Source organism: Aptenodytes patagonicus, chromosome 1, assembly GCF_965638725.1.
Source record: "Aptenodytes patagonicus chromosome 1, bAptPat1.pri.cur, whole genome shotgun sequence".
In the NCBI taxonomy this organism is placed as follows: domain Eukaryota; kingdom Metazoa; phylum Chordata; class Aves; order Sphenisciformes; family Spheniscidae; genus Aptenodytes; species Aptenodytes patagonicus.
This window is the reverse complement of record NC_134949.1, coordinates 151464103-151476265: the sequence shown is the minus strand read 5'-3', so window position 1 is coordinate 151476265 and position 12163 is coordinate 151464103. Positions and strand designations below refer to the sequence as shown.

Genomic DNA, 12163 nt, shown 5'->3' with positions numbered 1-12163 from the left:
AAAATCCAAAACATATTCTTTTCTTTCATCTATAAACTTTTAAAGTGTAACAATAACAATTCTATTTTCTTAAATGTATATTCACAAAATAATGCTATTATGTCAGGATCAAAATTGCTTACAGTCGGCAGAATATATTTTCTGATTATTTAGTTATTGCTTATCTCAAGACACCTTGCAAGCTGGCACTTTTAAATTTACTTATACTTAATTTAAGTATACAATATATATATTAAGTATATAATAACTCTAGTTATTCGTGGAAATGTCCATGAAAATATGGCTTTTATTAGAAAATAAGAAATTAATAAAAGCAAATTAACTCTTTTTAAATAAGAAAGTTGGGAAGTTACAAAAAATGCTGAATACCAAAGATTTAATAATATAGTTCCAGGCAACAAAGAAAAGTAATAATTTTTGATAATGATGCATAATTACAAAGGGTTTTATCTGGGAGGTGGCAAGGGTTCCTTTCCTCCCCAACAAAAAGGTAATTCCTCTCCCAGAGATGATCTCTTCCACAAAGGATTCTCATTCTTGAGCCCTGCACTGAACAGGTAGGAACTTGCTCTATATTTAGCTTTTTGATACAGAATCATAGAATGGTTTGGGTTGGAAGGGACCTCTAAAGGACATCCAGTCCAACCCCCCCTGCAATGAGCAGGGACATCTTCAACTAGATCAGGTTGCTCAGAGCCCCGTCCAACCTGACCTGGAATGTTTCCAGGGATGGGGCATCCACCACCTCTCTGGGCAACCTGTGCCAGTGCTTCACCACCCTCAGCATAAAAAATTTCTTCTTTCTATCTAGTCTCAATCTACCCACCTTTAGTTTAAAGCCATTCCCCCTTGTCCTGTCGCAACAGGCCCTGCTAAAGAGTTTGCCGCCATCTTTCTTATAAGCCCCCTTTCAGTACTGAGAGGCTGCAATAAGGTCTCCCCAAAGCCTTCTCTTCTCTAGGCTGAACAACCCCAACTCTCCCAGCATTCCCTCATAGGAGAGGTGTTCCATCCCCCTGATCATTTTTGTGGCCCTCTTCTGGACCCGCTCCAACAGGTCCATGTCTTTCTTATGCTGAGGGCTCCAGAGCTGGACGCAGTACTCCAGGTGGGGTCTCACCAGAGCGGATTAGAGGAGGACAGTCACCTCCCTCGACCTGCTGGCCACGCTTTTTATACAGCCCAGGATATGGTTGGCTTTCTGGGCTGCGAGCACACGTTGCCAGCTCACATCCAGTTTTTCATCCACCAGTATGAAGAAGAGAAGGAGCAATAGGAACATGAGCCAACTCCCCACCTGTTCAGATTATGCATTTCAGTAGTCTACTGGGGACAACTTGGGAGTGGATATTGTTTATCTCTTAACTTTTTTGCCTCTCTTCAAAGTAGTAACTTTGACCAGACAAATAGGAAGATCGCTCACCCGTGATACAAAGTTTACAAAGCTTATTATTAAGTTTTTTATGGATACTTACTTTAGGTAATGATGCCTTCCCACAAGACAAAACTCAACATTAATTATTTAAAATTGACAAATTCAGGCACATTTATGGCTAGGAGAAGAGAGCATCCCTTTCTGCATGTTAACACTGTCAATTTTCAGTGACTTACCTTCTCTAAAGGCATTCCTGGCACCCAAAATTCTAGCTATTTGGATGGAAGCTGACGTAGTATAAACTGAGGTGAGCCAAAAGTGTCCTATCTTTTTTGTCTATTGGTAAATAAAGTCATCTTTCTCTTTGACCCAGAAGTATACAGTCAATAGATTTATTTACCAGGTAAGGAAGACCTCTTGCAGCCCTGGTACGAGAAGGTAGGAAAAGAAGATTCTTGACAGCTTTCTGAAAAATCTTACTTTGTAGTGTCACAGGGAAATATCTAGGCATTTTAGGGACTGAGTTCATTGCTTTATTTCTATTGCTCTCGGGATCAAATCTCTAAGGCTGCAGAAAGCCTCAGCTGTTGTACAATGGCACAGTAATGAAAATGCGTATCTCACACCAAGCAAATATATAGAAGGAAAATTCTCCTTAATTCTCTTAGAAAACAGGTAGTATCACCTCTAGAACAGCTCAAAAATGCTTTAGTTCTTAATACTGGGAAAGACTTTGGCCCCTAGAGCTGTGAACAGGTAGGCTGAGCATGCCTTGTGCTGAATGGGCACTGAAGTCCCTCAAAACCGAATGTCTGCACAAGAGCCAACTTCCTAAGCAGTGAAGTCTCTTCTCTGACCTTTCTATCAAATGGGATTCAAGAGACATGGTACAATCCACTGAGGAGAGGACTGTCAATTCTGTCTTTTTAACAGAATCCTACTCCTAAAGTTAATTTTCCCTGGAACAAGGCAAGTCACTACAAGTGGTACTCATCTTGCCCAAATTAGGTACCTATCATGAAGATCTCCAAGTTAGTCACCTTGGACTCTCCTTATACTCAAAAGAGAGAAGTAAACTTTTGGAGGATGAAATATATCTGTTCTACTGTAGACAGCTACATTAGTCTTTAGAAGGGCTAATCTTTCTCCACAGATTACAAATGGAGCCAAGTTATATCAACCATATGAAAAGTTGTCCTCCCCATGCTAAACAGACACCACACACACAGGTTCAGAGATGTCGTACAGCACATTAAAACCTCTGTTGCATGGTCAGTGGAAGCCTGGATCCTAAGTGTTCTGCAGCCAAAAGTGAAAAAAAACCAGTCCCAGGGAAGAAACAGTTATACTCAACTATCTTTGTACAAAGCTTGCTAAGAAATTATACTTGGTGAATTACTTCTTACTTTGTAAAGAAATTGTGAACATTTGTGGGTTATTATTAGGTTTCACCACTTAAACAGAAGCCTGAGAACAATGATGAAAACTTCAAAATGACTGAATAGAAAGGCATAAAAGCATAAAGACAAAAAGGGACCGACATACTCAACAGGCATTGAAACAGCTTTACCAAGACTTCTAGAGACTACTGAGGTGAGCAACCTAGAAAAGACATAGATTTAGTCCTACTGAATTATAGAAATTATACACCAGGGAACTTTAGGGTTGGAAGAGCCACAGAGGCAAGCTGGAAAGAACGTGGAAAGTTCTTCTACTCTTGATGAAATGTCCTTCGCTGACCACAGACCAGGAAAAGATTGCTGAAAAAATCCAGTGGAAGAAAACCAGCAGTGAGGGAATACATCAGTGCACTATGCCTGTCATAAGGGAAACCTGGGATATTTCTAAAACTAGGTTGTGAACTCAGCACCTTGAGCAGATGTTATCTGTTGTGGTACAGAACACCCTGGTACTCAAGCCAATGGCTATAAATGATGCAAAATATCCCTATAAATTTTGAATATATTTCATAATTCATGTCAACACCTCAACCTTAGCACCAGAAAAACATCCATTTCTAAAAGTCAGAAAATATTATGACTAAAAATAAAATCTAAATTATTAGTTAAAAAATTAATGTTCAGAGACTGAAGGATAGTGGGCACTTCCATCTGAGGACAACAGTGTAGTAGGCACTACTCAGTTTCTATTTAGCACATATTCAATGTAGTGGTAATAAAAATGTTTTCACGCTCACACTTACCAACAATTTCACTCGGCTCCTTATTGTAAAGTTTTTTGTTCCAGTAAAGAAGTCTGAGAAAAGGAAAGGAGACCAGAACAACAAGGCAGATGCCAACAAACATATGCCCTGTGAAGGCTGCAAAATCCAATCCCTGGAAATAAAAATGAAAACCTAAATTAAAAATCAGTTATTTTCCTATATTACCTACAGGGAAAAGTATTCAACTATATGTACTTTAGCAGTCAATAATAAATATAAAGCAATTAAGTAAGTAAGTAAGTACAGTATATGCTGTATTTCATCTGTTTCAAGGAAACGAGCCACATTACAATTTCATTCAGAGAACTAAAAAATAGCATTACGAGTTATTCTGAAATATATTTAGTGTGCCTGACATGAATAGAAAAAAAAAACAAACTGAATCATTAACTTTCACTTTCATCACTTAAATCACTGCAAATTCATTTTAAATCACACTGAATCACAGAAATAGTTAAATTTTCATGACCAGCTTTTGTTTTAAACTGATGACAACATGGATTTTTACAATAATTCTATCTGAACCAGGATTTCATCTAAATTCACAAATATTCTTCTACAATAAAAATATTATATGTCAATATTCTGTTTATTTTTCTACCTGCTTAATAAATGGACACATTTCTTTACATTTTGCATAATGAAACCTTTTAATGAAGGGCTTTTCAAAAAGGTTAGGCAGAATATATTAAAAAGCTACTGTTTTAAGCAATAAGAATAAATAGTGACAATTTAGCCATGCTCTGAGTAGGATGTTGGACTAAATGACCTCCAGGGCCCCTTTCAACTGAATTATTCCATGATTCCATATTGCACACACTGTAGTGGATCGGGGTTAGCCGTTGGGCTGGGATTTTCTGAAGTAGTCGTGACTAGCCTGTCCAAACTTCCAAAAGAAGTTGTCCATGAAGCTCCAAGGGGGATCACATCTAAGTACTCTGGTAGCAAGGAACTGTCTTACATTCACAGGGCAGAGGTTGTCTGAACTGGTGATCCCAGCAGAACAGCTCTGTGACGCTTTGAAGAAAGCATGGTCCAAGCCCTGGATAGCTCAGGTTGTCCAAACTGAATTTTTAGAGCATCCACTGATTTTCCAGAGACTCTAGAATGTCATGGGACCTCTCTGTGCCACACCTCTATGTCTCTACAAGGATGATAGTGACCTGCCTTTTACCAAATACCTGTGTGCTACCTATAAACCCTTCTGTAATGCCAAGACAAATTGAAAACAGCTATATTGCCTCCTACTAAAATAATTTATGTGGAAATGTCCCAGCCGAAATGTCTCTGGTTCAAAAAAGGAAAAAAAAAAGTCTCTCCATTGCACCACAGGGCATAATAAAAAATACACGACACAAGAAACTGATTAAAGTCATAAAGAACTTTCGTAGCCAGATAAAGATTAGTGCTCTTTTGCAAAAAATCCATAGTTTGCAGACAGTTAAATAAATCTCAAACATAAATATGCAGACCTGGTATTAGAATTTGATCCTATGAAAAATATAGGTTTCAGCTTCATGAGCTAAAGAAAATCATCCTTAGTTGCTATTTAGTAGTAGATTCTTTACCTCTCCTACTCTCCAGCCACTAGAAGGTGAAACTGTATACCTGTTCATGCACTGGCCTTTTGTTATAACTCAGCTACTGCCATTTATTTTATGAAAGTAGAAAGAAGACTCTTCAGGAATTGGAATAAGATTATTTTAAGAATCGGACAGAAAAATATGATACCACAAAGGAAAATAATATATTTTCATTCAGTTTGCCTACATAATAGGTCAGCCAGTCATATGTCTGGCATGTCTGCAAGACAGACTTTACAAGTCGATTTTTATAAATACTCAGAAAGATTGGCCTCTGGGCACCGAGTCAGGATTCAGAGCTACAGGAGACATTTCTATGAAGGATGAAATCAACATTCATAACTCTAGGAAATTTACAAATAGCAATGAGAAGAAAAAAAATAGTTGAAATTCTGCAAAGGCTCAATGTTTGTAAGACCTGCCCCCAAAGTATATAAAGTCCATATCCCCCATGTATATTTCCTTAATTACAGCCATTTAAAATTGACAATGAATCTAATTTATATATGGGCTGCCTCCAAAGAGAAAAATCAGAAAATTTTGGCCAGAAAAATCAGAATCCTTAAGAGCATGGTGAACGGGCCTTGGTTTGGAAATTGCTCAAGTATTGACAATGTGCCATTAAGCAGCTCAGGAAGTATGGAAAATAAGTACTCAGTTTTTGTATGGTCTCTAAAATGACCTAAGGAGAGGTAGGAAGCTGAAAGGAATTAAGCTGTAAAAACACTGAAGCTACAGCAGCTAAAATAGCAATGCCTAAACCTGACTGGAAAATATTTTATCCACTGAAAAACGGAATGACTGGGAAACAGCTAGTTGAGGAGCAATAAAGTAATTAGAGGTGGTCAGAATATACTCAATCTCGAATTACCAGAACGAGGAAAATTATTTTTGCATTCAACCTAGTCTAAAAAAAAGCAGTGGACCTGAAGCTTTTCTTAGGCTGGCAGCAATATGCCCATGTCACGAAGAAGGATGCCAGCTACCAGGCAGAGTATAGCAGCAGAAATTCTCCGCAGAGATACTCAGGCATAAAGCTAATTGCTAATGTAGGAAATAAAAAAGAGAAACAGGAACCCAAAGAATCCTTGGAAACTCTCGACTTTAAATATGAGATGTCTCCATCATATGTTAATGGAACTTGAATTTTAGGAAGTGGCTTATTGGAAAAAAACACAGATTTACAGTCACTTGCTTCTAGGTGTTGAATATCACACCAATTTCAGAGCAAACCAATTGTGCTTTGCTCCTGAAATGCCACAATGCAGAAGTTTCTCAAACAAAAAAAAAAGCACAAGAAATGTGCCGCTTGAAACCCACAAAACTAATTTCTCTATGAAAAGGAAAATCACATCACCCTAGAAGGCAAACTAAAATGCTGAGGTTAAGAAGGAGGTCTCAGGTCTGACTGATAGTTGAAAGGAATTTAAATGAGGTGGAGATCACAATACTCTTAAAAAACATCAGGATTAACACAGCTTCGTGACATAAGAGCTGACATAGATGAGCCTTAAAAGTGATTTGGAGACACCATCACAAGAGAAAAAAATTGTCTACTGGATTTTTTGGCATCCTATCCAGGAGCTTACCCAAACTTTTCAAAGACAGTAGCTGGGCTGAGATTCAGGATTTTGTTAAACTTCATAATATCACCCCATTGATCTTCCTTATCTCTGAGATCCCTGGGGAAAAAGAAAACATGCCGCTCTGCTGCGACTGCTGAATTCAACTGAAACAAATCATCTTCTAACATGGAGCATGCTTATTTCAGGTAAGAGCCTGCATGACAGTATTGCCTGTGATAGTGCAAGGCTGGAATCAATTCTCTTCCTATCCCTCACTCATGGCTTTCCTCCCCATTTCCTCCTTGCATTGATCCAAAAGAGCCAGTGAGTGAAAATGAATCCTGACGATCGCTAGCCTTGGACAACTTGCACCCTGTAACCATGAGGAGGCTGAAGACTACCAAGTACACTCCTTTTTATGGCTGATACCAGATGGGCTCATGGTGAAAAACAGTTCACTGCCCACCCTGATGCTTTGGGCTGGGTGCTGAGCACCAGCCTCTCTGCAGCACACAGAATATGTTTCCAGGGAAGGAGCAGGCAGATTTCACACCTGACACTACTGACTAGTAGTCAACTGCCAGCCTCTGGAGAACTTTAAGAGACTAAAGGGTTTACATTGCACCACAGATAAGAACGATGCAGCAGAGGATACTGTCCTGGTTTTGGCTGGGATAGAGTTAATTTTCTTCATAATAGCTGGTACAGTGCTGTGTTTGGGATTTAGTAGAGAATAATGTGATAACACACTGATGTTTTAGTTGTTGCTAAGTAGTGCTTACACTAGTCAAGGACTTTTCAGCTTCTCATGCCCTGCCAGCGAGAACGTGGGAGGGGACACAGCCGGGACAGCTGACCCAAACTGGCCAAAGGGATATTCCATACCATATGATATCATGCTCAGCAATAAAAAGCTGGGGGAAGAAAGAGGAAGGGGGGGGGACATTCAGAGTGATGGCGTTTGTCTTCCCAAGTCACCGTTACGCGTGATGGAGCCCTGCTGTCCTGGAGGTGGCTGAACACCTGCCTGCCGATGGGAAGCAGTGAATGAATTCCTTGTTTTGCTTTGCTTGTGTGTGCGGCTTTTGCTTTACCTATTAAACTGTCTTTATCTCAACCCACCAGTTGTCTTACGTTTACTGTTCCAGTTCTCTCCCCCATCCCACTGGGGGAGAGTGAGCGAGCGGCTGGGTGGTGCTTAGTTGCCGGCTGGGGTTAAACCACAACAGATACCAAGATGGTGGCACAGTTACTTCATCTGTTGCTCCTGCTCCCTTTCCCACATCCTAGAAAGGGCATGCAACATCTCCACAGAACCTACATTCATACCCTGTGTGGCTGTGGATAACATATTTTATACCTGCTGAGTCCTCTGCACTGCTGGGGCCAGGATTCAGCATTGTAAAAACACACTAAAGTGCTCCACATGTCTGCTGCATACAACAACGTCATTTTCATGAAGATTTTCTTTTTCTTGCACAATAGACTGAAATAGAATTGACATGCACAGTAGGCAAGAAATACTTTTCTTCCAGGAGATTTCAGTCCATCAGATAAATACAATACATGTTTCAAATGTCCCTTACTTGAGGCTATGCTGATTGTGTTAAATTTCTCCCATTCCCCAGTTGACAGAAAATCTAAAGATTTTGTTTTAGCAAGACAACAGCCTAAAGGTTCCACTGCTTACAGTTCCAGAGCTGAAACAGAGTGGGCATCTTTCCTTGGTTTATAGTTTTAAATGCAAAGTCAAATATATTAATTTCATATTAGGAGGAAGTATCATACAGTTTTCCTAAAATACTAATTTTCTGTCATCCTGATTTTTTTTTTTTTTTACTGCTTTTTGAGGTGTGAAATTAACTTCTAGTAACTCAGACCTTTCCAGAGGAAACCTGCCATTTTAGAGCAAAGAGAAAGCAAAAATTATAGCTAGGCGCAGCAATTCAGGGAGCAGCAAATATTGTGCTTCTAGACAGAATGCCCTTTACTTAATATTTTAAAATTAATAAAATGAGGAAGAGCAAGAGTAATTTATTATTTCTACACTGGTTTAAACATCCCTTCTGGTTGAGTGACTGAGATCTACGTTGTCTCAGGATGAACTGCTCATGATGTCGCTGAGCCAGAAAACACTGATGGTCTAACACAGTTACATGAAAATAATGCTTATCTGAGACACTGACAAACCTGCTTTTTTGTCTTGCACTATACTCTTTAATGATTACTACATGCAGAGATGGGAAAAAATCTGAAATCAGCCATAAACCCATAAATTTTGTTTCATATACCTTACCTAGGATTTCATTTTTTTCTTGAGAAAAGGAATCAATGAAACATTGACAGAAAGGGCAGGACTTTTACAAATTGATTAAAAGTTTTAACAACCTTGTATGCAGGAAACTCAACAAAAATAGCTTAGTAAACTATGGGAATCCATTTCACAATCTGCCAGTGCTTGAAATACCTTTATAAATTCATATAAATTAATTTCTCTCTTCCATTTTTCAGAATTATCTACTTCTATTCATAAATTTTTGGTATCACATTTTTTCATGAAATATAACCAACTAATACTGCATCATGCCAAATTTCAGCATGAAGGCTGAAAGTTTCCAAAAGGCAGAACAGGGTAACCTGATGGCTGTCCATTTTCCAAGGAATTCCTGTTAAATGGCAGGAATAACGCTGAGTGGGATGCTGAAAACCCAAAATCCTCAGCAAACATCAGATTAATAGTACAACCTTTATCACACACTAACAAAGACAGTAAATAAGAGGATATAATCCAGTGGCTAGCACATGCTAAAAATGCCTTTGCTCTTATCATTACCTCTTAGACAGATTAAAGCTAGATACACTAATGCACACTATATTCACACCATTGTTTTGCTCTGGAGACCTATTCACCATCCATTCTCTAAAGATCTTGTAATGACAGCCTAAACTTAGAGCACAAGCAGCTTCTGATTTCAAAGGCGTGACTGTAGATACTTGTGAAGTTCCCAAATATAGAGGACTTAACGTTCAACCTTTCTGAAAGCAAAGACCATTTTGAACCGGTTCATGCCCTATTGTGCATATAAAAATGGAGTTCCCAAAGTCCAAAGCACATATCTCTTCAAGATAAAAATATAATTTTGCTAACAATGGCCACTCAGTAGCAGTACTCTGCAGGTAATAAAAGATTTTAAAAAGTTCTGTATTCACTGAATGAGTTTTCCATTTGCTCTTAATGAAAACTCTTCTTTTCCTTGCCTAATATCACAACATAAATGCTATTTTGTGAGAATTCTTCCAACTCCAACTAAGAACAAGCAAGAGTACAACAAATCTTCCTCCCCTATTATGCAAATGTTCCACTGATTCCAGGCATGATGGTAGGGAAAATGTCAGTATTATAAATTAACCACCGCTACAAAGAAAAAATCCTTTTGGCATCCATTTGCATCTCAAGACAAATAAACAGACTTATCCCGACATTTTAATGAGTAAACTGTAACAAAAAGCTTATTTATACAAACATACGTTAAATAAAATAGTCTTAATATGACATGAGTTTTCCCCAGAACCTAGGGAGAAAAATCTCTCCAGCGCTACAGTAAACAAAGAGTAAAGCATTTCTAATGCTATAGCCCAATAACAGCACCCAAAGTAACAAGGCTGCACTTCATTTTGTATTGATTTAAAATCCAAGGTTTCCTAAGAAAGTGTAAACTTGCATAATATCTTGCTAGGCTGCTTTTAGAGGTTGGTGTACAACAGTAAAAGTTCAGGAAGATTGGTAAAATTATCCTCCTGATGGCACCTAATAAAATAGAAAAACCAATCATCTACATAGTGCAATACACTATGTAGTATTAATGCCTCCTACAGGGGCATTTGTCCAAGTACTCCTGTACTTACTATGCAAAAATAACACTGAAAAAGAAGTGCAAGAGGATGAAAAGGGGAATTTCAATGACAATATCAAGGAGAAAAATTTCCTAGAATGGCAAAAACATGGCCATAATGCTAAAAAGAAGTAAAAAACCAGATATTTTCTGTAGAAAACATCATAATAGACACTGTAAAGATACTGCATGAAGGCCTGTTTCCAAAATGCCATTGTTGCAGAACTTTTACCTCTGAAACACTTTTAAAAAAAAAAGAATAAATTTTACTTGGTACAAATATAGCAGACATCCCACGCGTTTTAGAGGCAGATTTGGGGTTGATCATATAACCCTTCCTCACAGCAGCCTTTGCTAGAAGTAGTTTCAGGAACAAGATAACAATGACTAAGTTTCCTCTTCTGAATAAAAGAGAGCATGCTGGAGCAGGTGGACAAAATTACTATCGAGCTGTTAGTTCAACAGCACAGACTGTAAGAGGCCAGATGGTCCAGCTCCCTCCCTGCCCTCACCCCTGGCTTTACCCTGTTACTCCTGCCAGCACTCTCCCAGGCAAATCTCCTTTACAGGGGGTGAGCCCTAAGCAGTGAGGACATAAGCCAGTCCATGCCACTCAGCCTCAGAGCCAAGGATAGGTCTTTGACCCTCTTTTATTTATGTATATATAGATATAACAAATGAGAGTGCAGGAAAGAAGCAGCACAAGTCCCATGGTCCTGTGTTGAATCTGATCTATTTTATTACGTCCTTATTTCTGTGATGCAACAAAAGATCTGAAAACAATCCAGAGTGAAAACATTTGGAAAGTTTTTGTGCTTGTTTCAAATACAGAATTTGCTATAATGTCACGTTTGCATAGGTATTTATACATCTCAGTCCTCCTAAAATTATCAGTATCTCATTCAAGAGAAATGTAAAATTGTTTCCTTTCAATGTGATTGCTTAATTGCTTCCCATGTTTATAGCCACTTCTAAAGGTTCTACAGAGATGGTGAGTTTCTGGGTATTTAAGAAAATGACCTGCATGGCAGGTGCTAATTATTCTCTTTTAGAAAAGAAGTTTTAAATATTTGCACAGATTTCGTATTTAAAATGTAAAATTTAGCTATCAAATCCTCAGCCAGAAATATTACAGAGTCTCCAAAGTCAGCATCCAAACAAACTAATTGCAGCACATTTCAAATATTTTGAAGGCAAACATTCAATTTATTAAATACTATGAATTTTCAAAGACATTTTCCAACCTGGACTGTATTTAATTAATTTGAGTGTATTCAGTTAATTAGAAGAGATCCTTTTCTGGAGCAGGAATAGAAACATAATTGACTCCAAATTAAAAAAACCTAGAATTTTATACTACAATTCCCTCATCCCACTTGCACAGGTATTTTCACACTAGCCCATACACCACATTGAATTCCTTTAAATTTATTTATTTTGGAGGTTTATGACACCTGGCCAAAACAGAAAACACATGCCTGGTGTCCCTACAGATGTGCTGCTTGTTGGTGGCAGTGCAGGGG

The 12163-nt window shown here is 38.3% G+C and overlaps 1 protein-coding gene across 1 annotated transcript in view; it reads right to left on the bottom strand.

Moving 5' to 3' along the window:
- OCA2 (OCA2 melanosomal transmembrane protein) overlaps positions 1–12163 on the bottom strand; it is a 182661-nt gene that overhangs the window by 109427 nt on the left and 61071 nt on the right. The window contains exon 14 of the mRNA XM_076328905.1: positions 3579–3711. Coding sequence (XP_076185020.1) covers positions 3579–3711 — 133 coding nt within the window. The remainder of the gene's footprint in view (positions 1–3578; positions 3712–12163) is intronic.